At 35.2% G+C, this 26,069-nt stretch overlaps 3 protein-coding genes across 4 annotated transcripts in view; 1 reads left to right on the forward strand and 2 right to left on the reverse strand.

Moving 5' to 3' along the window:
• The window catches only part of LOC133527492 (uncharacterized), a 52,052-nt gene extending 45,322 nt beyond the window's left edge, over positions 1-6,730 (reverse strand). Inside the window, exons 1-2 of one of the 2 annotated variants that reach the window (XM_061864521.1) lie at positions 6,603-6,727; positions 6,388-6,524 (exon numbers count right to left, since the gene is read on the reverse strand). In XM_061864521.1, the coding sequence (XP_061720505.1) occupies positions 6,388-6,461 (74 nt within the window). In that variant the 5' untranslated portion in view covers positions 6,462-6,524; positions 6,603-6,727. Of the gene's footprint in view, positions 1-6,387 lie in introns of both variants that reach the window. The other variant, XM_061864520.1, reaches the window with a different exon arrangement.
• Positions 1,166-4,015, forward strand: LOC133527489 (cytochrome P450 6B5-like). Its single transcript, XM_061864516.1, has 2 exons — positions 1,166-2,621; positions 3,035-4,015. Exons 1-2 carry the CDS (start codon positions 1,277-1,279, stop codon positions 3,205-3,207), a joined length of 1,518 nt encoding a protein of 505 aa, XP_061720500.1. The 5' UTR covers positions 1,166-1,276; the 3' UTR covers positions 3,208-4,015.
• Positions 6,731-8,567: 1,837 nt separating the features above from the next.
• Positions 8,568-21,689, reverse strand: LOC133527504 (farnesyl pyrophosphate synthase). Its single transcript, XM_061864542.1, has 6 exons — positions 21,303-21,689; positions 20,106-20,274; positions 18,206-18,346; positions 14,118-14,321; positions 9,756-9,995; positions 8,568-9,301 (listed from the first exon to the last, which is right to left on the reverse strand). The coding sequence occupies exons 1-6, from the start codon at positions 21,497-21,499 to the stop codon at positions 8,966-8,968; spliced, it is 1,287 nt and encodes a 428-aa protein (XP_061720526.1). The 5' UTR covers positions 21,500-21,689; the 3' UTR covers positions 8,568-8,965.
• Positions 21,690-26,069: the final 4,380 nt, after the last annotated feature.

Genomic DNA, 26,069 nt, shown 5'->3' on the forward strand with positions numbered 1-26,069 from the left:
TTGTTCTCTTTGTCAAGCAGTTAAATTTTCAAGGCACATTTTTATATTTCTATCCCATTTTTTTTTAATAATTATCTGGTGCTTTATTTCATGCATGGTGTGAAATTATTTATCTTAAATACAGTCGAATACCCTATTGCGGGTATCTTACCAGTCAACCATAGGGCAAATCTGAAATGTGTCAAGGTGGGTGCAGTGGCAAAAAAAATCATGTTACCTCCTTTTCTACATAATTAGGCGTAAGACGCTGTCTTTTTAATTTCATTGTATGAAATCTAAAATCAACAATAATCGTTCTTTCACCGGTCTCCCTCATTGAAGTCGGTTTTTTTTTTCTTAAAAATTATATAGCCGCATTTTTGTACTTACTGAGTGTGTCAGAGTTATTATTTTACCCGAGCAAAGCCGGGTTTTCGTCTAGTTTAACAATAATTCCTGAGTAATTGTGGAAAATTCTCTGTGACATTTATGATTCAAATGTGTGCCCTAATTCATAAGCTATTGCATTATTATTTTTTAATGTGCGAAAGGTAAATCGACAGATAATGGTACATTAACCAACTGCAGTAGTGTTTGGCACCATAAAACTTTGAAAGGATGCATTTTTTAAATGGTTGAGAAAAAAAACATAGGTATGGAAGGTGATTTGTAGATAAAATTCATCGTACTATACGTGATGAGCGGTTCCACTATACGTGGACAAACACATTGTTTAATATACATATTTTACGCAAACATTGATTTATGCCCTACACATGTCGTACGCCCGAAGACACAAAAACGATTTTCGTACTATGGTGTATCCGCCAAGTGGTCCCGCGCAGGCTTGGGCCGCATCATTGATTCTGGCCCGACCACGACAGGATAATAAGATTTATTTTATTATTGCACATATTCATTATGTCTAGGTGCTATTTAGTGCCACCAATCTCATGAATTGGTGCTTATTATCGAGTCGTGATCGGGCCAGGATCCATACGACTAGGGCCATCTTTTTTACTTCCATCTTACTGCCTTCAGCGGTTATACCTATAGGAGGAAAAGGAAAGCCTATCTATTTCACCCCGGGCTCCCCTGTCTGAAGTTATCTTATTCTTTAATCCTCATGAATAGTATTACCATTGTGATATAACATAATGTTTAGCTATTGATAAGTTCTTTTAAAAAAACACATACATATCTGTGTTTAGTTATTATGAGATAAGAACGGAGCTATTGAAATTACTTTCAGTACTCGTTTGAAGTTTGAGGTTTCGGGTAGTGTAAAATTATTACAATGGCAGTAATAATTTTAATTCTAATATTTATTATCATTGTTTCCTTCTTGTACAATCACTTCACAAAATATAACAATTATTGGAAAGAAAAAAATGTTGTTGGCCCAAATCCGACGTTTTTCTTTGGAAATATAAAGGATGCAATACTCAGAAGAAAACCCATTGGCGTCGTTTTCAAAAATATTTACGATAAGTATCCAGAGGAGAAAGTGGTAGGAATATTCGTAATGAGATCTCCTGAATTGCTAATAAGGGATCTAGATGTCGTGAAGAATATTCTAATAAAAGACTTTGATATTTTTGTAGACCGTGGTGTTGAGTTTAAAAAGACGGGTCTTGGAGCAAATTTGTTTCATGCTGACGGCGATACTTGGCGAGTTTTGAGAAACCGCTTCTCCCCACTTTTCACTTCTGGAAAGCTGAAGAACATGATTTACCTTATAAGTGAACGTGGAGATATGTTTTTAAAGTATGTATCCCGGGTTATACAGTTAAATTCGGAACAAGAAGTCCACAATATGGTACAAAAGTTCACGCAGGCCGCTATAGCTGCCTGTGCGTTTGGCGTAGACATCGATACTTTCAACCAAGAACACGAAACACTTCGTAGAATCGACCGTAAAATATTTACCGTCAACTTTGGTCGTGAACTTGAGATGATGTATCCTGGTATTTTAAAGAAAATCGGAGGCTCTCTTTTTCCAAGAGAGCTCAATACATTCTTTTTCGATTTGGTTAAAGATGTAATTGTGCAGAGAGATGGTAAACCAACTAATAGAAACGACTTTATGGATTTAATTTTGAATTTGAGAAAAGAGAAGCGCATTACTGGACCAAGGAGAACAGACGATGTCACTGAGAGAAGTTTAGACATAACTGATGAGGTCATGGCGGCACAGGCATTTGTTTTTTATGCCGCGGGTTACGAAACCAGTGCGTCAACTATGGGTTTCTTCCTGTACCAATTAGCTCTCAACCCAGAGATCCAAGACAAGGTAGTGGCCGAAATAAATGAAGTATTGAAGAAACATGATGGAGAGATGACTCTACAAGCTGTTTTGGATTTGACTTACATGGGCAAAGTTTTCGATGAAACATTGAGAATGTATCCGATTGTAACTGAATTGAAAAGAAAGTCTAACAACACCTATAGCATACCTGGTACTAATGTAACGATAGAGAAGAATCAGTTGATTAAAATTCCGGTGCTTGGCATCCATTATGACGAAAGGATATACCCTAACCCAGAGAAGTTTGACCCAGAGAGATTCTCCCCCGAGAACGTGGCATCGAGACATTCGTGCGCATTTTTGCCTTTTGGACTTGGACCTAGAAACTGCATCGGTTAGTGTAATGTTATTGAGGTATAATCTTAGTCCTGTATAATTAACATATACCTAGATATGTACCTATACTATGTCAAAAGCTCTAGCCAACGAATTATCGCCGTGGAAAATAACAGCAAAATTAATAATTTGTGAAGTTACATAAGGTGACTGCCAACTAGATAGACACCCAGATAGTGATTTGATAATAGCGGTATTGGGAGTCAGATAAATCTAATGAGGTTAAAAACCCACAGAGGACCTAACGCGAACATCGAATGTCGTAAATCCTTTATTTGCCCCTTTATTCTATCTTGCATAACGATTGCGCACTTATTCTCATTATTGGATTCACCGTTAGAGCAGGTATGTTTCCAGCACTATACGTATTTTGCAGGACAAAATGATGATTTCTGTGTTGCATTGTTTCAGGGACCCGGTTCGCGCAGGTACAATCCCGGGTGTGCTTGGCGAAGCTCCTCTCCCAGTTTAGGGTGGAACCCTCCAAGAACACCCCACTTAAATTCCAATACGAGCCTCGACGTGTTGTGTTGTACCCCAAAGGTGGTATTCCGATCAACTTCGTTCAGAGACATGATATATGAGGACGCGGCATTACATCTACCTTTGGCATCTAAAAGTTCTGCCCCAATAGCCATAACTATAACTTTTTCAATAATATTCCGCCGTCCAGTGCTGCGTGAGTGGTAGCATTTCTTCGTCAACCTGATCAGGCCGGTCGAAATTGTCACTTGATGTTGGATTATCAATGAATGGTTTTTCAATGTCGGCACACATCTCCAGTCCTGTATATTCTCGCACGATTAACCATTGTTGTAGTTGCAGATGCAGACAGCTGAGCATTTGCAGCTTATTTGAGTTACAGTTAGTTCAAATTTTACAAACCTTTGAGAAGCCGTATCTTATGAACTATTTGGATTACTAAAAAAATTATAGTCAATTCATTGCAAATTTCTTCTTCTTAAAAGTGTGCATAGTGACGTTTGCCGTAACTCCAGATTTTGGTGGAAAAAAATTACAACAACTGAAAAAAGTCCTAAAATTTAATTGATTTTCATGTACTTTTCAATGATCCCAAGGGCTTTTGAGGTTGAAAACTTGTATTTGTTAATACCATTTCATCACTACCAACATATTAAAAAAACAGAACTACCTCATTTAATGTTAGGTAAAATGTACCAATTCCATGGCCTATTAAACACATAGAAATACCCATTTCAGGAAGTAATATCCATGCTCACACAAATAAATACACAGTTTTCCAATCTTCACAGATATAAATATATGACCTTACTGGGAATTGGGCCCAGGTCCCTGCCTACATAGGCAGGGTCACAACCAACTATGCTAGTCAGGTTGTCTTAGTGTAGAAATGAAAGGAATGCCTATGAAGAGAAATCTATACACCTTTTAAAACAGTACCCCGCCACATCTGTCTGTCTGTATGTAAGTACGTTCACGAAAACTCAAACACTACTGAAAGGATTTCATGCGGTTTCTACTTATCAATAGAGTGATTCTTGAGTAAGGTTAGGTGTATCGTTTGTTAACCCATATGAAGCCGGGGCGGGTTGCTAGTAAAGCATAGTTCATATAGAATTGGTACGCACTAGAAGATTGTTATTTTTTTAAATTAATAAAATAAGAAAGTTATGAATGGTGAATTTAAAATAGTAATGTATTTAGCTTTCAAAATAATATAAATTAAAAAAAAATCTCTGTTATGTAAATAATTACGAACTGTTTTCATAATGGACCCCGTCATTTTCTGCACAACACTTTTGTCGACATTTTTGGCGTGTTGATTTTTTGTAGATCGCAATGAATTGATACCCTGGACAATTTGACTAGTCTTATTTAATTTTTTTTTCATGATTGCCCAGTAGTTTTTGATAGGTTGAAATTGGGGACAATTCGGAGGATTCATCTCGCGGGGTACGTAATTGGACTGATTATTAGCATACCATGCCAAAACTTTTTTTGAGTAGTGGCAGCTGGCTAAATCTGGCCAACATTTCACAGGACCGTTATGGGTTCTAATAATTGGCAATACTCATTTTTCTAAGCACTCTTTAATATAAAGGTCCGACTTCATTGTTGACTATGTTATAAAACTTTTCGTCTTACAGCCGCAATTATAAATTCCTTGCCATATCATATGTTTTTTTGCGAACTTGTCAAGTTTCACGAACTTATATTTTTCGAGTAAATTACCTCTATTATTGGCCATATAAAACTTCGAACCGAGTAGTTGATTAAAATCGAGTTTTACATACGTCTTGCCGTCTAACGACAACCAACCTTCAAATTTTGTCAAAACTGGGTCGTACAATAGTCGAGCTAGTGTTTTAGCTTGTCGGATCTGTTTAACAGTCCGATTTGGCTGTTTTATTGTTCGATTGCTCTAATAGCCACCTCTGAGGTCAATCATCTTTATCTTTCTAGAAGTTTCTTTGAATTTTTGGGATTAATCGTAATTACACCATCCTGAATTTTGTTTGAGTGACCTTGGGACTTTCTTCCCAAAATCTTGTTATTTGTCCCAGACCTTCGATTAGTTTGTATTTTCCTGTCAGCACATAGAGTCTCCTTGTAACGTTTTATGACCCTACAAATACTAGCTTTTAGCATCTTAAACGACTTAGCTGTTTTTGTCAAGGATCGATAAGAATTTTCGAAGTATTTGTGCATGATCAATTTCCTGTTCTCAATTTTCATGGTCGAAAACTTTAATTATTATTTTTTAAACATTGCTAAGTATGTGCCAATTCTATATGAACTATGCTTTAGATCGTAAGAATGTAACTCACAATTGACAGCCCTTATGAACCCAGCCAATATAGATGTCTTCAATTTCATTATTATCACCACTACTTGTTCTGTTACGTGCAATAACATGAAAAACCTCTTTTATCTTATTATTACTTACACTCAGTAGGTTCTAACCTGTCACTGGTGTTGAAATATATTTAATAGTATATAATCATAATATGTTTAAATAAAGTTATGAAGTTTTTAGTATGTATTTACTACTGCCTTTTTATCAATGTTGTTTTAAAATATATGAGTTTTAAAAGTACTGATGAAATACATTTTTAATTAAGCTATAATTTCATGATAGTGGGTGCTGAATTTATCTTTAATCCCTAAGTATGTATAGGACGGCAAAAGAGTTTGGGCACCTATGGTTCATACATTGATAAATAATATTAATTATACTATTACTACTTTAAGTGAATGACTATATTTGGACAGGTGTTTAATTATTGCCAGTAATTTATGCATTTACGTCAATGATAAGTTTCACCTACAGATACTTGAAACAATATTATGTACACAGATGAAATTTAATTACAGTAGAACCTTGGTTATCCGAAATTAATTGGGGCCAAGGCAAGGTTTTTCTTGGACAAGTTCAAATAAAAACTATATTTTAATAAAAATATCACAGTATGTTAAAATATAAAACTCTTGGAAAAAAGTTACAAGCTACTTTAAACATAATAAAATATATATTTTTTATAAAAAAGAAAATTTTAATTGATGATTGGATAATTGAGGGTTCCGATAATCGTGATTCTACTGCACAGCAATTAATATTCAAATTAATGAAGGGTCCAGTTACAGTATATTGTTGCCTCTCTACATCAAATAATTTCTCTACCTGATACTATAGTAGACATACTAACACCATCAAGGAAATAGGATATAAAATAATCTATTTCACCTGTACCTGAATAAATAATAATAGTCAATATTCTTACCTGGGCAAATGTCTGTGATTCTTGAATAGTGTACTGCTCTTGACCATGGATCTGAGTAGATTAGGGATATTCATTTTCCAATAATAATTTGGCAATGGCTTTCTACACTAACTTTCTCTTGGTTAATGACCGAATTCCTGCAGTTATTTAGGATCTTATAACAGAAATGAATCACACAACTATATTTGTAAAGTTAAATAGCATGATAAAAATACCGTACTACAGCGGCCACTTGGAAGACAGGTGCAATATGCAAAATAATAGTAATACTCCTAAGGTTATTCCCAATAAAAATATAATAAATACTCTACTGTAACTGACAAACTGACTACTATTCTTCAGATTCCGAGTGTCTTTTAGTGCAAGTGGCATTTATGTCATGACTGTCACTGTCAATTGTTTGTTGTCATTTTGCAAACGTCAGGCATCAGGCCATCGTTCTAAAAAGTGTCTCGAATATATTTGTACTGAACAAAATTAAATATCTTTATTTACAACAATATACAGAATGGATATATATAGATGATTACTATAACTAGCTTATATCTAAAATAGGCCCTTGAGGCATTGCACCAAGGATGCTAGCGGCATTTCCTCATTGTAGTATTATATTTGTACTTAATGTTTAAGCCTAATTTACATGCATGCCAAGGGACCAACAAGGGACGCAGTTTTATGCATTAAAGTGGGATGCGATATTGCTATTTCATTCCATCGCATAGCCGACGCTTGGCAAGTCTCAGCACTTGCGCAGCACGCATGCAAAAACAGGCTTTAGTTGTTTTTAGATATTTTACAGTACATATGATGCTACTTTACCGCACTAGTGCGAAAATTAGCATATTACGTTACTGTGTCGAACATTTAAAGGGCCATATGTACTGTAAAACGTTGTACGATACATGTGCGAATAGGTAATTCGCAACTCGTGTCGATTTAAAACACTCCCTTCGCTCGTGTTTTAATTTATCGCCACTTGTTTCGAATTTCCTATTTTTCGCACTTGTATCGTAATGTACTATTATGAAATTAGATTAAAATCAAGGTGACAACTTAACATGACATGTGCACAACAGTTACAGACAGATTACGTTAGTCTGTGAAAAACGTCATAAACTTACCGCGTCAAAATCAAATGAAAAAAAACGGGTTTTTATTGTGCGTGTAAGATTAATTCAGTAATTTACTGTAAATACTAAACGTTAAGTTGACTATGTTCGATATAAGTAAAGAAACTTATAACCTTTATTACTATTTTGTCAGTTAATACTTAGAAGTAAAAAAATAATGTTAACCAAAAATATGCAGATGCAAGATATTAAAACCTACAGTTGCCTAACTCCACCATTTTAAAAATTATCTGATATCAAAATACTTATCATTTTAACAAAGCTGATCTAGTTGTTGGGGTAAGTCTGAAAGCTTTCCTTTACTCATACTCTACTTATGTAGCGTAGGACCAACAAAAACGAATACTAACAAAACGTGCATAACAAATGTGTTATTAAGTTCTCGGGCTATAGGTTTTTGGGATGGTATTCCACCTGTCCAATTTAAGTCCAATGTGTATTTGCATCTCACATTATGCTTAATAAGAGAGTGAGATCCAATGCACATTAGACAAAGAAATTGGATAGGTGGAATACCATACTATCTTTACCACTCAGCTGAGGCGTAAGGCTTAGGTGAGAGTATAAGACGTTTTATTGTAATTAAGTATGGACCATCTTGGTTGGCCCAATTCGAACATATACACTGATACATAATTCTGATGTCAGTGTACATTCAGATTGGACTGTTAGTCCAAAAACCAAACTACCTTCTGCAAGAAAAGCACCATGCAACTTCTTTCTCTATTGCTTAAATTAAGTGTTAGACCTATAAAAGATTTTGTCTATTTAGTCTAGTATTACAATCATTATTTTATATTTATGTTTTTCACTGTGGATTATATATATACGGCATATAGCCTGCCGGATGGTAAGCAGTTACCATAGTTTATGAACGCCTGCAACCTGTACATTACTTTTTAGAAGAACCTTATACTGTAGCCCATTATTCATTTATATATAATTCTGTAGCAATATATTCGTTTGAATTCTATGGGCTATTTTGTTTATTGGGACTTATTTTTTATAATTGACTTAATATTATAATATAACATCTATGTAAAAATCAAACACTGATAATTTTTATTTAATATTAAAATTTGTATATTTACATCTATATTTTTAACAATCGCACATACACAGTCAGCTCTAACATGATTACATTTACATCTAAAATTAAATTTAAATATTATATTTTTAGGACTGCATTTTATAATCTTAATTAGGGGAAATTGGTTATTGAATTGATAAACTTATCTTGCTTGCTTATGCTTAAGCTTGTTAAAACTAATAATTGCAACATGTCATCTCACAATCATACACATCTTTCATCACAAGACTATAAATACCTTTTCTATTTAAAAAAATGCTCCAGCTATGTATAAAGTTAATAATTACATTTTATTTTGTCAATAAATAATCAACAAAAACAATATTAAGTAATCAGAAAAAAGTCCAGCTTATTTCTTTTATATTTGTCGCCTGAATATGTTGTCCAAAATTTTGAAGAATAAGTCGTGGGGTAGGCCTCTTGTGACCTGTTGTATTTGTGTTCTAAGGAGATCATATGTAGTGTCTTCATACACAGAGTAAGTGTGGGGGAGCTGGAGGGATTCATACAGATCTTTGATTTTCTCTACACTTTCTGGGTTTGAGTTGCCATAGTGTTCTTCAATGACTTGTTTCTGGGTTGAGGAAGCTCGTTGGAGTGCAACAACCACTAGCCAAGTGCACTTGCCTTCTTGGATGTCGGTACCATTCTTGCCTGTGACTGCTGGGTCGCCAAAGCAATCGAGGAAATCATCCTGTTAATTAGAGTGCATGTTATTAAGCTGTGCACCTAAATTTAAATTTATAAGATTAAATTACCGATGATATTGTCATTTTTATGCATACATTACTTAACCAGGCATTTTAAGAAATTTTCCTTTGGTTCCTACTAAGGACTGGGCTGAATAAACAAATGCTTTACTTCTTGGTAATTTTAATTTTGTTGAAATATAGACTTTCGCATTTGAGGAGAATTTACCTACTACAGTGAGAACTTATAGTTCTTCATCATAAAACAGTGTCGACACATGTCTGATGTTTTTTTTTGTATTGCTCAAATAAGTAACATTGCAGTAAAACCAAAGCACTGTGAAACTACAAAAACTATAAGTGATAGACAATTGACTTTTTTCGGAGTCGTCAAGTATTTGTAACCATTAACAATGATGTATATTTATTGAAGCGAGTGTGACATACGATAACACCAACCTGGATCTGGAAGAACTGCCCCATTTCTAGCAGAATTGTCTTCGCCTGCCTGTGCGTTTCCGGGTCATCAATTCCAGCCATGAGCAGCGCCAGCCCCACCGGCATTTGGAACGTGTGGTAGGCGACCTTGTATTTGGCGATCGTCAGGTACTTCTCCATGGTGAAGTTCTCCAGGTCGGGCTTGTCGCCTTTCATCATTGATTTTTCTAAGTACTGGCCGGTGGAGCATTTGAGGAGCATCTGTAGGTATAGACAATAATCATTTAGAACTTGCTCTTTCTAGGTAAGTAATTACTTTCTCAGTATACCTGTATTCAATTCAGTATGCATAGGTGCCTCCATTTCCCTACTCTAAATTAGGTAGGTCTAATTTGAAAAATAAGTTTTTTACAAAAAAAATATGTTACGGGAATCGGGAAGTGGGTCAAATATAGCTTCCATTATTTGACCTACACTATTAACTAACAAACTTAGTTAAATAAAAGCTTGTAATAATTCGCATTTACGCCATTAAGCAGCGAGCGCTAAGCAAAAATGCTTCCAGTTCTGGCTTCCGCTGTCCGACGTCTACACCTCCCTCTACAGGTCGCATTTCGCGTTTCTGCATTTCTCAACCAATTCTCGTGAAGTTTTGTAAGCAGCGGGCTAAGCATGGTCGCATGTTTTCGCCTGTCGCCTTAAGTGCGATAGTGACAGGTGATAAAAATGTAAGCATGCTGCCCCGCAGGGTCAATAGGTCGACCTTCAAAGATCTTTGGGCCTCCGCTAGCTGACTCGGATTATTCGGACGGATCGGACGCCCCGCCTAATAAGAAATTGTATGAACAGTGCTAACTGGCGCGGGCGCGTGCGACGTGCGACGGATTTCGCCTGGGAGCTGGGGGCCTACCGCGAAAACCGAAATTCGCAAATTGCGGGGATCTTTCTCTTTTACCCTTAGTAAGACGTAATTAGAGTGACAGAGAAAAATGCCCGCAATTGACGAATTTCGATTTTCCCGGGAGCCGCCCAGGACCCGCGAGCGTGCGCACGCGGCGGGCGTCCGCGTCAGCTAGCGGAGACACTTTATGACTGACTAAAAAAATGTTCTAATGAATGAAGTGCATATATGTCATGTCAGTAATCGCTTTTAAACTGCAAATGTGCCTCATTAATAGGCATACCTAAATAAATCCTAAAAATAAACAGTTGATAAGCGACCTTGAATAATAAACAGAATTCGTGATAGTGATAGGTAAGTAGTTCATACTCAATATAATATAGTTATTTGTGCTTATCAATAAGTAGGAAGTATAGTTGATTTCTGTTAGTGACAAACATTAGTGACGAGAACAAAAGTTAGCAATATCAGAAGTTTAGCAATATAATAATCACACATGATAGGGACCGTGCGTGTTGGATGGTCTGCCATCTTGTGGCCTGAATCGGAACCATAAACATGTACATTTATACGTCACGTGTTTTCTTGTGCATAGTAGCTTCTGCCATCTTGTGGGTTACATCAGAACAATAAACATCACATTTACGCATCGCGCCAAAAATCTGACAGCTCCTGTGCTGCCTCCTACAGTTCATGCACGCTCCCTATATCAAAGAGAAAACTGCTATATCGGATACAACGACCACCTCGTGTTTCCAGGCGCGTGAGTTTAGGTTTAAACTATCCAATTTGCTATTACTACTTACTACTGCCGTATTAGAATTGTGGTAATCTCCATAGATTTATAGTCCCACTAAAATAAGTGCTCAAATAATAGAATTACTTAGTACCTAGGTTTATAATTGGTAAGTAAGTAAATATTCTTTATTGTGCACCATACAGTTAAAAATAAACACTTAAACTTTAGGTAACAACAGGCTGTCTTATCGCTAAGAAGCGATCTCTTCCAGAAAAACCTTTGCGTAGCAGGAAACTATAAACTTACAACATTGAACGGGTAGTGCCGATAAAGATATAATTCAACAAAATGAAGACGCAAACAATATAATACATACCTACATACTAATAAAATAAATACATACATATATTATACAATCATAAATAAAGGCAAGTTAAGGCAGCGAAAGGTAATGAGTTTTCTATAGATTTTTGAAAACGGGTAGGGAAGGGATTTTAGTACCTACTTGTAAGAAGGTTGCCTATTCATCTGGCTATGTCAGAAAGGCTTTAGCCAAGCATGTAATATTTTCATTTGCTTCCCAAATGCTCGGAAGGTAATAACTAATATCGTCATTACAGGTAACACAGTAAAACTAATAGTAGACATAAGTATCGATTAGCACTTAGCTCGGTAAATAATTACATACAAATGGAACGACTTCCGGTATGTCTGATAAGATAACTAACTATATTGCACTGTGTATCTAAATATGAAGTAATTTGCCGTTAGATTTATCTTTGCCGGTAGTTACGGGACTTACGGTTATTCCCGTTTGACGACCGGTTTGGCCTAGTGACCTTGCCGATGAAGCCGATGGTGTTGGGTTCTAATCCCGGTATCGGCATTTGTGTGATGAGCACGGATATTTGATCCTGAGTCATAGATGTTTTCAATGTATTTAAGTATTTGTATATTATATATATGTATACAATGTGTTTGTACACATATAGTGGAGGCGTTAACCACACAAACAAATTACCCCCCCGCCCCCCACATACCTACATTTTTTCTCAACCATTTTAAAAATACACTCCTTCAAAGTTTTATGCTCCCAAATACGACTGCACTTCGTTAATGTACCATTATCTGTCCATTTACCTATCGCACATTAAAAAAAATCCTTTTATAGCTTATGAATTAGGGCATTACTTTCATAAGCTATCGAATGATTACTATTTTTTAATTGTGCGATAGGTAAATGGGCAGATAATGGTACATTGACCAAGTGTGTTTGGCAGCATAAAACATAGAAGGGGTGCATTTTTAAAATGGTCGAGAAAAAACATAGGTATGGGGGGTGATTTGTCGATAAAAATCATCGTACTATACGTGGTTAACGGCTCCACTATACGTGTACAAACACATTGTAGGTATATCGTTGTCGAGTACCCACCAAACCGAGTTAGTGGTAATATTTGGGAAAGAAAATCCCAGTACTTAGTTACTACTGGTATAACAACTTGGTGGTAACTAGTGGGAATAACCCATTGAAACGGCCCGATGACCAAAATTTACGACAATATAGATTTTCGTGTACCGCGACGACAAACAATTTTTTTCAATATTCGTAGGTTGTCGCCAAAATCTAGGTAGTGGAGAAATATCGCGACGGGTACCAATTTTGCATTCAAGTTATAAATTACAAATAACTATCGATTATCAAGAGTAAAAAATTGGTTGTGTACTATAAAATGATTACGATGCCAGTATAAAAATGTCTAAACCAGAGACTACAGCATTGATAGGACGCAACTTTACAATTAAAGAGCTTTAGCGGCAGCGGCGGCCGGTGACTATATGTGTTCAGTTACATTAAAGAAAAAACTAAAATTACACAATCTATTAACCCTCTTAATATACCTATAGATATCGGTATTCGTCCAACCCGGCCAAGTTTTTTTGCATTATTTTATGAATGTCACGTTATATTCATTCATTTTTAAACACATTACTAATAATTACCACAAACAAATTATATTAGATATAACAAAACACGTGTACATTATTTTTCCTGTTCTCAAACATATACTCAAACAAGCCATTAACTAGCAAGTTGCTTGAGCATCACTTTCTATAGGAGTTAGAAGATTTAGTAACTTTTTAGCACTTTGGAGGACAATTTCTCCCAATAGGTTGAGTTTGGGCAGCTAAAAAAAATACGTGTCCGTTATTTTAGAGTACTCTATAACATATATAAATATAAATTAAATCGGAACCGGACAGTTGGGTACCTTTCCTTGTAAGTCAAACGGGCTCTAGGCGCCCCGCTCCAATTTTACGTCTTTCTTCATAGAAAATCTTCTGTTCTACGTGCGGAATTGCGGCGAAACTTCTCTTTCGCTCTTATAGAATTTCCTATTGATTCAATGTACTAAATCTTTTTTCATGAGAGCGCAATCAAAAGCGCTCCGCTTCACGCGTTACGTATGAAATTATAGCAGTAGGCGAGTAGTCATAGGCTGGCTATGAACTTATAATGTATACCTAATAATTACTTATTTAACTATTATTGACTTGTACGATAGATACATTAATTATGAATAAGTATTAAGTATATTAATAAGGTACTATAATTTCATTATGATTATTTATGGGAGTGCACTACACAAGCGCTCTTTAGGGCGAGCCGCTAGTGCTTATCGGTCTTCATAGGCGCTTTATGGAGTGGCGCCTGTGTTCGGAGTTTCACTAGACAAATTACCTCGTTAAACATTTCGATGACATTCTTGTAGTAGGGCTTGGCGTGAAAATGTCTCTTGAGGGTCGAGTACATGGCGGACTGGACTAAGATGGCGTCGTTGATTCCGTTGAGGCCGACCTCAGGGCGTCTGTGCCAGCTGGGGGCGCCGCGTCGCATCTCGCGACCTTCTATGATGTCGTTCATGAGCAGTTGATGCGCGTGGAACTGAAATTAGGAGAGGTCATATCGTTAGTTAGGTTCTGATCCTTAATGTGAAATTTAAGTTTTGGACGAATTTTAAGGATGTAGATTACCATTAGATTATTTACAGCTTAATTGGCTTTTACGAATTGGCTTCATACTTCCTAGTTAGAACTGGCTTAATAAAACAAAATCATTCTGGACTAGTGAGATACGACCTTTTTTGACAGTTTCTAACGGGAGACTATATGCATAGAGTTTATTGTTGGTCTTAAACTTTTATTTTTGAGAGACAGTTTTATTTTACTCCAAATTAAACAGTACCGTGGCGTCATCGTCATACACTATTACGCGTGTATAAGTACTTATTTATGAACGGCTTATTAACTCTCCTCGATAAACAAACCGCTGGTATTCCATACGGCTTTTTGGTCGCAGATTTCAGAATCTAACATGGTGGAGATGGCAGGCAGACACACTGTTCACACCCTTGCTGACTTATTTATTATCACATACGACTTATATATTATAAACATGTAACACACACATACCCTCATTTTATACATCTGCTGTGACCTGGTTTCCGGCAGAAAACCAGTGCTTTACTCGAAAGAGTGAAGAGTATCACTGAGCCGTGACCCTTTTGTCCTGCTGCAACGCACACAGTATGTAGGTAGGTACTTTTATTTTATTTTATTGTTTATTAATTATGCCTATTTTGTTGTCTCAATTTTCTTTTGTGCTATTTTTATTTTGTTCCTGTAATAAATTGTGTTCTTTATGATGATTTAAACTTTATATTGTGTGTTTTTGCAGCTGCCAAATAAATGATTTATCTATCTATCTATCTAATTAGTTGCTTACATATCCAAAAATATATAAAGAAATGAGAATTTAAAAATTATAATCTACAGCGGAGGTCAATCGTTTCTCCACTCCAACTAACTGTGCCTTCAATATTATTTCAAATTACTTGAATGTGCAGTTCTTGGCCAAATTGGCTAAACATCAATTATGCGCTGAATCAATAAATCTATGTCGAATTACCCAATGTGGCTACTGTTTGTTTATAGCAACCGTCGAAAGAGACAAAACACATTCAGTTTACATGCCACGCTTTTACAACGTTATAAACACAGTGGCAAATTATTTGGAGTCTTATTTACAGAGTGGAAGGAGCATATTTACTTTGTCGTGTTGAAACGCAGCACGCTATACCTGCGTGTCAATTACGAAACTATGCTCAATGAGTCGACGTAAGTGCATGGGTCACCTATACGCATTTGTATTTACTTATAAGTATACACGATGGTGTCGGAAACTTCTAGGAAACCGATAACTTAGTACGTGCACTTAAAATTAATCGTAGAAGTATATACTTAATTAAAACTTACTATTTATTTAACATGAGACATCACCTCGTAGAATATACCTAGGTATTGTCGAAAAACTGTTGGGAGTAGCCTATTCTATTAATGATGTAAATAAATCGATTAAACGTCGAGTCTGTCTGTATCTACATAACTTGTTCCAAAATGTGAGCGCCTTTGCTATTATTTGCTATCACAATAATAACGTTTTTATCACGTCGCCATTTCGGGCACGCAGGACGCAAAAAAATTACCGTGAAATAAACAGGTTTCTAACATACGTTAAGATCTGTAAATAATTTTATTTGAAATGTACTATATTTATGCCTGTATAAAATTTCTAAAATTATTTTGGTATTACAAACTACGTAGGAGCAATCTAACTTGAGAAAAAATGGGTTTCTGTTTCTTTCTACCGATTATCTCATGAAAATAATTCAACTTGAATCTTGAAGCATGATGTGTTTATAATTACGCGACTTAAACAACGAACTTAATACATCACTTAGTACATCAAATTAAGTACTTAGTACCTACAAGCATTATACGTGTATCCTGTAAAAGGAGTCACGTCCTTCCTTAACTACTTGGCTATTAATGGTCCGATTGCTGTAAACACATTCTACGGTTACCTAAACATTTACATAGAACTAAGCAGCAGCAGTGCTTAGTAGATACAAGAAGTAGTCAATTAAGGTATTATCCATAATTAGGTTTTCATATTACCTATATCTACATCCATACACATACATCCATACATTATCACTATCAGAGTTATGATCTCAGACAACCAGTTTGACTTGTTTTTGTTTAACATTTACAAACCAAAGCAACTAAAATGCAAAAAACGGATAGTTTTGAGCAAATAAAATTAAAATAGGTGAAGAGTAGGTAACTAATGTAACTATCTATTAATTTCAAAATAAAATAAGTAGCGAATTTAGTCAGCGCCAGACAGGTTAACATAAAGTTGCGTTCTCGCGCGCGAGTTCATAGTGTTCATACTTGAAGTCGCGCGCGAGAACGCAACTCATGCCAACAGGTCTGAAATAAAGGTGGTTGACATCATAGCATGTTTGTAAATGGAATAACTGGACAAACATCATCACTTTATTGTGTAATAACTATTCAGCGTTCTCAGCGAATTAACTGTTGACTAGTGAGTAAATTAAATAAATTAAATTACGATTCCGCATTCACCTATTTTAGTAAAAATATTTGAAAATAAACACAGTAAGTACAGAATAAAGTAAACCTTCCTTTTTTCATGTTAATATTTTTAACGTCGTCAAAAGCTGATATACCTAACTAGAATTATTTATACTTTAAGTACATATACATAAACTGCTATAAGTAGGTAAAACTATTATATTGTCTATAATCAATTGGTATTTTTATTTATTCTTTGACCTGGCCAGTTCAAATACGTAGATTGTTTGTGTTCTTTATCGCACCATCCATGGCAAGATTGGCAACACGATAACACTCGTAACGTAATTCAAGGTCTGCAACCCATGTTTTGTTTAATAATTCGTATACCATTGCTTTTACATAACTAAGTTAGATCAAATATTCGAATTATTCTAACAAACAATTACAAGTAACTTTGTATGACAATTTCAGTTATCCAAAACAAGGTATCAAACAATGAAAAATCGAATCCATCATATTTATGGAAGGTTTGAACATTAAATAATAAAATTGATAAAAATAAATAACGATCTAAGTACCAGCTTATTTTTAACACCCATCGCTTTAAATAAATAGACAAACAGTTATAAATACACCATACACCCCGTAGGCCCACGCAACCGCACTCAGTCTAAAAGAACCATCATCCCAGTCCTGTTCTAAAAATAGCCGCGTCACTAATTCACTGTGTGATACCGCATACCAACAACCCGCACCTATCAGCGACTCGCAATAAATACTTAGCGACTTGTGTAAAACTCACTACAGTGCGACTCCGTTCTCGCTAACTTTGCGATGAAAAAAACCGGCCTGAAGCAACTTGGGCCATACCTACTTAGTGTAGGGTTCCGTTTTCCTTGAAATTCTTTTTTTTTCATACTTTTTTGGACACATGGTTCAAAGTTGTGGGGACACGGTTTTTTCCAGAGCGATTATTTCCGAAAATATTATGTTTCAATACTGGTTATTCAAGACCCATATTTGTTATGAAAGACCTATCCAATGACACCCCACACTAAGGTTTATATTCTACCACTTTGTGGGCGCAACTGATTTATATACCCACGCCAAACTTCAGCTTTCTAGCACTAACTATCATGGAATAAAACAGAGAGACGGACATGGCTAGTTGACTAAGGAAACGTAAAAACAGTTTATTATTTAATAATATCAATTGTTTTAAGACTTTTTTGTCACCGCGCTTCCTTCCACAAACAGCGACTACATTATTCATCACCGTAAACCCGTAAATTATGAGAAAATACCTGCCCCAGATACTCAGTTTATACCTATTTGGGTTAACAAACTTATTCAGGGTATCCTAGCGAAATAGGTATGTACACTTACCATTTCGGTGCACCATCCCATGACGTTGGCCAAGTATACGTTGTCTCGACTAAGGTTCTCCGGTTTCTCTAACATTTTGTAGGCCATCACGGTAGCCAGACCTCGATTTTTCTTCCCATTTGGCACGTTGTATTGCAAAAGCTGTAACAAAATTATTATTCAAGACACGTTATTTTATAAACACAAAGGAAATAATGAGCACAATACAATTTATTATAGGTAATGTTTGACCAAGTGTGCTGGCAGTTTTATGTGATTCGTCATCAATGTTGTGAATATTTAATGGAGGCTTGACTTAAACGGCGCCTGATGGATGATATCATTGTTTGTTAACACTAACACTACATACATACATTGCATTATATTTTAGCGAGCATTTAGCCAAATCTCGACCACGTGTTTCGTTATCTATAAATTTAATGCAATAATAACATGATTAACTCTGATAATATGTATAGGTACCGAAAAACGGAACCTGATTAAAGGTTTTCTGTGCGATTATTATAATTATTAGTGTAGCTTATTTGTAGGACCCTATGAACAGAGATGGGAGGAATAGTTTATAAAAAGTATTTCAATAAAAAATACAAACACTTCCTTGATATACTATTTCAAGTGCAAAATATTTGTATAATTTCTATTTAAAATATTAAATACAAAATAGATATTTTCAAAATATTTTTTTTTAATACAAATACTTTACTATAAAAAGTACTACCCGGGATTACCGAGTAGGAAAGGCTTTCCTTATTCTTTAAAAACAGTGTGTCGATCAGTCAGTACTAGACAGATTCAACAGTTCCATAAGAATGAGAGACTTGCAAGTACGGAAGGTGGAGATAAAGAACGAAATCTCCATGTACCAAAAAGTGTCATCAAAAAACTTTAAATAAGTAGGTGGCGCTACAATACCTAAAAAAATCTAATCATAGACAGCGCAATTCACTACGTCAATAACGCCTAGGTTCTTAGCTACTCTAGCGCTACTCTGGAGAGATTTGGAACTATTATTTATAGCTGACAACTGGACACTTTTGCAACAGTTCTACCATAAGAGATGCCACTCCTCTTAATTCCACACTCCATACTTGCAAGGATTGTAACGTCAGAAAAGATTGTAACCTCTACCTACAAACTACTAAAAAGTATTTAGTAATTTGAAAACAGAAAATAGGTCCCAAAAACTATTTTTAATAAAATACAAAATGGTTGTATTAAAAAGGAATTTAAATACAAATTAAATACAAAATAGGTATTTTGCATTTTACTTGTAGTAATTCAAATAAGTCACATCTCTTTGAACTAGTACTATGACAATTTGAATGAAGTTTTGAAAGAAATCCAACACATATCTACAACTCATACAAGGCAACCATTTATAAACAATCCAGTCCTCTGCACTTTGAAAGTTTTGAAACTGCTTTCTCTGGCTTTCAATATCCACTCATACGACGAAGGTGCACTGTACAGTTACGCACTGGTTTCTTTTGCCTTATGTCGATACATATCATAAAATTTAACTTGAAAAAGAAATTAGCAACTTAAAACTTTAGTCATACAAATGTAAACAAGTAAACACAGCACACTACATTTTCTACAATACCTATGTATCTATGCAGCTCTTTGGCTTGAGTTTACCAACATGGGTAAAAAACATTACTTATAGGTACGCTTAAATGTTTGTATACATATGTCCAGTCATTAAGAATTCGTCGATTATGAAAAAAATTATAACGCACTGACATCACTTCGCTAGAATCGCTATATGTGCTAACAAAAGAGCACCATAAATTTCAATTAGTGAAGAAGCTTACTGTGTAATGATTTATATTAACCTATTACTGGACAAATCCATATTAGTGAACTCAAGCTGGTACCCACTGACTAGTACAAAACGTACCTTAGCCAACCATTTGCTGGCTTCCGGCACGTCAAGATGCTTCCCAGTCTCCGTGAGGTCCCTCACGATGTCCGGGAAGCAAGCCATGAACTCCCTGGACTGGTCCTTGGGAACGGCCAGTCCACGGGTCGCCAGGGGCATTTGCTGGGGTGTCAGGGTCGACAGGAATCTAAAGACCAAAAACATTCGCTCACACAGCTGACAGTGCACGATAGTTCTGGCTGTAGAAACTGTGACTCCTATAGAACTCGTCGAATACAATAGATAAAGCATCTCATCTAAACGGATGATCAACAAAAAGTCGATTGTGTTGTAGCGATTCCTTTAAAGTTTCTTTCAGGCTTTGTCTTTCAAGGTTTTTCTAGGTATCAATACTTAAATAAATATCATAGATAATACATAATGTGTGACTTATCTGGGTTAATACACATTAATAGATATCTCATGGCATTTGGTTCAACGGTTTAGTGAGATCACGCAGAAACTAACGCTCGATGCATGATGAATTAACATTAACAGTTGTAGTAAAAAATACATATGTATTTATAAATTTCTGTCTTATTGCAAGGGAATAAGGTGCATACGTTTTATTTTTGACGTTGACTGTTCATGCATATTCGACGTGACAAAAGATAAAGATAGGATTTTTTGCAGAAAAAAATGCACACGGCATCGGCACCTGCCTCGTTTGTGCAAATTTTGTTCAGAAAAGACGAGGGTATACCTACCTATTTTTCTTTACAAATAATGATGGTAAACAAAAATATAACTGCTTAATTTTTTGGGTAGCCAGTAGGTACCTTTTACCCGATTCTATTATATTTAGTCGTTTATGTAAGGCATGCCATTATTTTAATTCATTAAGAGTTCCTAAAATACCTTTTTTGTATAAAGTAGGTAAGTAGATATTAGAGTATGATTATTATTTAATTACTTAACTCATCTAATGTGTATCTAAAATACTGGTTCTTAATAAAAACTAAACTATAAATGGTTTCGCATTGAACCGGTCTTCATCACCATATCATTAGTAATATAAAATGTTTTCCGAAATAGGTTCTAGTGTTAGAATTTTAGAATAATGACATATAACAAACCAAGTAAGCAAGCAAGCCTGAAAGAAACTTTGAGCGTTTCAAAACTTGCAAAAAGTTCCGACTAAATTAACTTGGCTCACGGTTAACGGAGTTCACTGACCTGTGGTATTTCTGCAGTTTGAGCAGCTTCTTTGGGAGTCCGGTTTCATCGTTGCCTTGATGCTTATTAGTAGGTTGGTCCAACTTCGGCACCATGGCATCTGAGTTTGTCACGCTGGTAGTTTTGCTGATCTGCCGGCGGACTTCATTCTTGTAAATCTGGACGATCTTCTCTAAACTTCTCGCCGTTGAAAACATCTTGTTTTTTTTTTTTTATGACTTGTTTATTAAAATTTCGGCGTAATTTGTATGCGCATAAATTCAGCAGTCAAACTAGCTTGATTTTCATAGAATATCTTAATTCAGAAACAGTTATCGTAGTCGCGCGCGTACGACTGATCAACATGGGCCTGTATGACCGACTGAGTCTTTGTTGTGTTTCGCCTCCTTGCCTTGCCTTGCCGGTTTCACTACACTCGATCAAAATACACTATAGTGATGTACTCTGTGTTTACATCTGACTCATCGATATGACATCTCTATTGTTAAACAGATTGAATAATAAACATCATTATTAACAAATTCCTTCGGCAAATGCTATTGTACAAATGTACGTTTATGATACAGTAATGAATAATGATAATTGCTATTATTTTGTAAAAGTTACGATAGTTGTTATATTTCTGTAATTTAATTTCATACATCAATTAATACAATTCTTACAGTATATACACACCTCAGACATTATTGCCCCTAATATTTATTACTCGTAATATAAATTAATTACTAATAACTATGATACTATGAATTACCTATGTCAAATGCGTAATAATGTTTTGAGTTTAATATAAATAAAGTATGGGAGCCAAGTCAGTAATACTTATCTTGTTTACAACCCTCTAAAGATTGTTTACGTCAACTAACAAAAAACATAAGTTTTTTTTTATAAGTTACTTTCGTTACACAATTAGGTACAAATACTGTAATATTGGTGGCATTTCTGTTATAGTGACTTCTTATCGTCTCTGTAGCAGCTTTATGACTTACAAGCAATTGCGTTTTCTGCGTGACAATATTCATATTCATATTTATTTCGTAAATTAATGATACATTACACGTCAACACATTATAAATATAAGATTAACACTTAATACATTTTCGATCATTATTAATAAAATAGATGATAAAAAATATTAAAACTCGACCAACTATCGATAACGCTAACAGATGAGCATCGACCTCTGGCCGTACCTGGTGGGCTGCGTGTGCAGCAAAACAAACTCGTTTGCCATATAAGATTAACACTTAATACATTTTCGATCATTATTAATAAAATAGATGATAAAAAATATTAAAACTCTACCAACTATCGATAACGCTAACAGATGAGCATCGACCTCTGGCCGTACCTGGTGGGCTGCGTGCGCAGCAAAACAAACTCGTTGCCCCCACCTCGGGGCTGCCACGCGGGCTACGTCACGTAGGCACCGGGCACCCGGCAACAGCGAGCGCCACCATACCGGGTCCCTATTCACAACCAAATATATGAACAGACCAGTATAACTTTGACTTCAGACTTCCCAATACCCATGCTAAGAATATAAGGGTCTGGTTTTAAGGGAAGTGCTCGCCGTGGAGATAAAATTTTATGTTTGGCGGTGATCATGCCGGTGGTGTTCCACGCGTTCTTAAACGTGACCCATTTTTTTTGAGCGTGTGCAAAAAGACACGTATGTAGGTATCTGAGCATCTATCATACATGTGACTCCATCGAAGCAGTGACTTAAATGACAAACTTATAAAATTACATGAAAATATTCCAAATTGAAATCACTATTTCATCAACTTAGATCTCATTGAAATAATTTGGCAATAATTTTAGGCGTTTATTTTTTTTAATAGTGTTTATCTTTTGTATGTATATTTTAATTTAAGTATTATGATACCTTCGACTAATTCATTAACAAGAAATATTATTTAGGGACATGCAACTTAACTTCTTAGCAATGTAAATTAGCTAATGATTCAATGTTATGATGACGCTTATTTTAAGCTTGTTTACAAGTTTGAACTAACTATAACATTTACAACATGGCAAGCATAATAAATACATTAAACTAAAACGATATAATTTCAATTCTATAGGAGCTATTAAGAGAAGATCGTACCTAACCTAACCTACGCAAAGTTAGCTACGACAGTTTAATAAAATATACATCGGTCAACCCTGATATAATTATACAAAATATGATACATCTCCTACACTGTATCTCGTTGTGCTCCTACTCCTACCATAACTACACATTAAATAAGAAAATCTCTATATATAGTATTGTCACACAAGGTGTCTTTATCTAACATAGATAATATTTAAGAAAATCTCTTTATGTAACTACCTACATTTACTCTATGATCTGAATGTCTCCTACCGTGGCAGAATTTTCTTTAATGGACAATGAGTTTATTTATAGCGTGAAGTTATCTACGGTATCTACATAGGTAGAAGCTATAAGGAGTTACTGAACACATGTTGTATCTCTCTCATAAACTCAACAGGCTTTTTATGGATATCTAGCAGTGCCCAGTCTTGAACTCATTGAAATAAATATTCACGCTCGTAACAGATAGAATAACTAGATCAAGGCATGGCGAGGAGATCACCTTAGTAGGTAATTAATAAATACATAGATTTATTGCAGCGATGTATTAGGTCCCGATTCAGATATTAAAACATTAATTGATTTAAATAGCCTCGATTGTACGCAAAGGTTCTACTTAAAGGTAATTTACAATACGGCCTCGATCATCCGTACACAGGCTAACCCAAACGTCGCTGTAAACCGAACTGCCGGTGACCCCTTTGTTTGAGGGACAAAGCCTTTGCTCGGTCAATAAATTAATACAACCTAGTAGACTAAATTAAATTAGTTCTTCAAATGATTTCACATTTCACATCGGAATTATGTACTTAATGTTAAGTTGCTTTGTTAATACCTAAGTTTATTTGTTTTTGTAGTTTTGGAGTCTCGTCAAACATATTTTTAAGAATATAGTTATGTTTTTTATCAAGCATACTATAATCCGAACGCTCCGTGAGTTCGAACATGGGCTGTTATACTGTAGTACGGATTATCGAGGCCCAATTGTACAAGGCTACTACCCTGAATAGATAGAGAACTACATCTAAACAGTTGGCAAAAACAACAAATATTATATAATATTAAAATATCTACAAATAAAAAATAAATTATTTTATCAATTATATATCGAGATGCTGGATAAACTTCAACGTAGTTTTGCTAAGTTACCTAAAAAATTCAATTCATAACACATAATATTAATTTAATACACAAAATAAAATACAAAATATAACAATAGTGACCCTCGTTTCCTGCTTATAAAGTCGATGGTCCCGGGTTGGAATCCTGGAAAGGGCGTTTATTTGTGTGATGAATACAGATATTAAATTTGTTGCTGGGTCTTTTCGAATTTCGGTATATACGAATGTACGAGTATATCGTCGCCAAAGACTATACAATATGGTACCACACAAATATGACGTAATGTTGCTTGGCATTCCATATTTATAATCACAATCATTTTATTTATAATACGGAGTTACGGACAAGAGAAAATGACAGGACTGACCAAGATAATACAAAGAAAGTCTTTGTATAAATGATTGGAAAACCAAAAAAGCGGCCAAGTGCGAGTCGGACTCGCCCATGAAGGGTTCCGTACCATTTATGACGTATTAAAAAAACTACTTACTAGATCTGGTTCAAACCAATTTTCGTTGGAAGTTTGCATGGTAATGTATATCATATATTTTTTTTAGATTTTTCATTCCGTTAGTTTAGAAGTTACCGGGGGGGGGGACACACTTTTTTTCACTTTGGAAGTGTCTCTCGCGCAAACTATTCAGTTTAGAAAAAAATGATATTAGAAACCTAAATATCATTTTTGAAGACCTATCCTTAGATACCCCACACGTATGGGTTTGATGAAAAAAATTTTTTTTTTAATTTTATGACGTATTAAAAAAAAAAAACTACTTACTAGATCTCGTTCAAACCAATTTTCCGTGGAAGTTTGCATGACAATGTATATCATATATTTTTTTTAGTTTTTTCATTCTGTTATTTTAGAAGTTACGGGGGGGGGATACACACATTTTACCACTTTGGAAGTGTCTCTCGCGCAAACTATTCATTAAAAAAAAAATGATATTAGAAACCTCAATATCATTTTTGAAGACCTATCCATAGATACCCCACACGTATGGGTTTGATGAAAAAAGATTTTTTGAGTTTCAGTTCTAAGTATGGGGAACCCCCAAAATTTATTGTTTTTTTTCTATTTTTGTGTGAACATCTTAATGCGGTTCATAGAATACATCCACTTACTAAGTTTGAACAGTATAGCTCTTATAGTTTCGGAAAAAAGTGGCTGTGACAGAATCGGACAGACAGACGGACATGACGAATCTATAAGGGTTCCGTTTTTTGCCATTTGGCTACGGAACCCTAAAAATTGAAATCCCTTCTACGGGCAAACTTTGATTTCATATGGCAATGACCAACCTATAACAATTTTAAACCTCATTTCAAAATGACGGGTTCAACTTTCCGTAATTTCTGATACTCGTCTGACCGTTAATCATTAAAAGATCAAAGATCATTTGTTAAGAGTTAAACATTAAAGCAGTCCCGATATAAGTAACTTGTATGGGATATTCAGGTTGAATTTCAATATTCGGATGCATAGATAAATCAGTTATTAAAACAGACAAGAGCAAAACCAAAATGGTTAATAAAACAAGGAAAAA

Source organism: Cydia pomonella, chromosome 18 (assembly GCF_033807575.1).
Source record: "Cydia pomonella isolate Wapato2018A chromosome 18, ilCydPomo1, whole genome shotgun sequence".
In the NCBI taxonomy this organism is placed as follows: domain Eukaryota; kingdom Metazoa; phylum Arthropoda; class Insecta; order Lepidoptera; family Tortricidae; genus Cydia; species Cydia pomonella.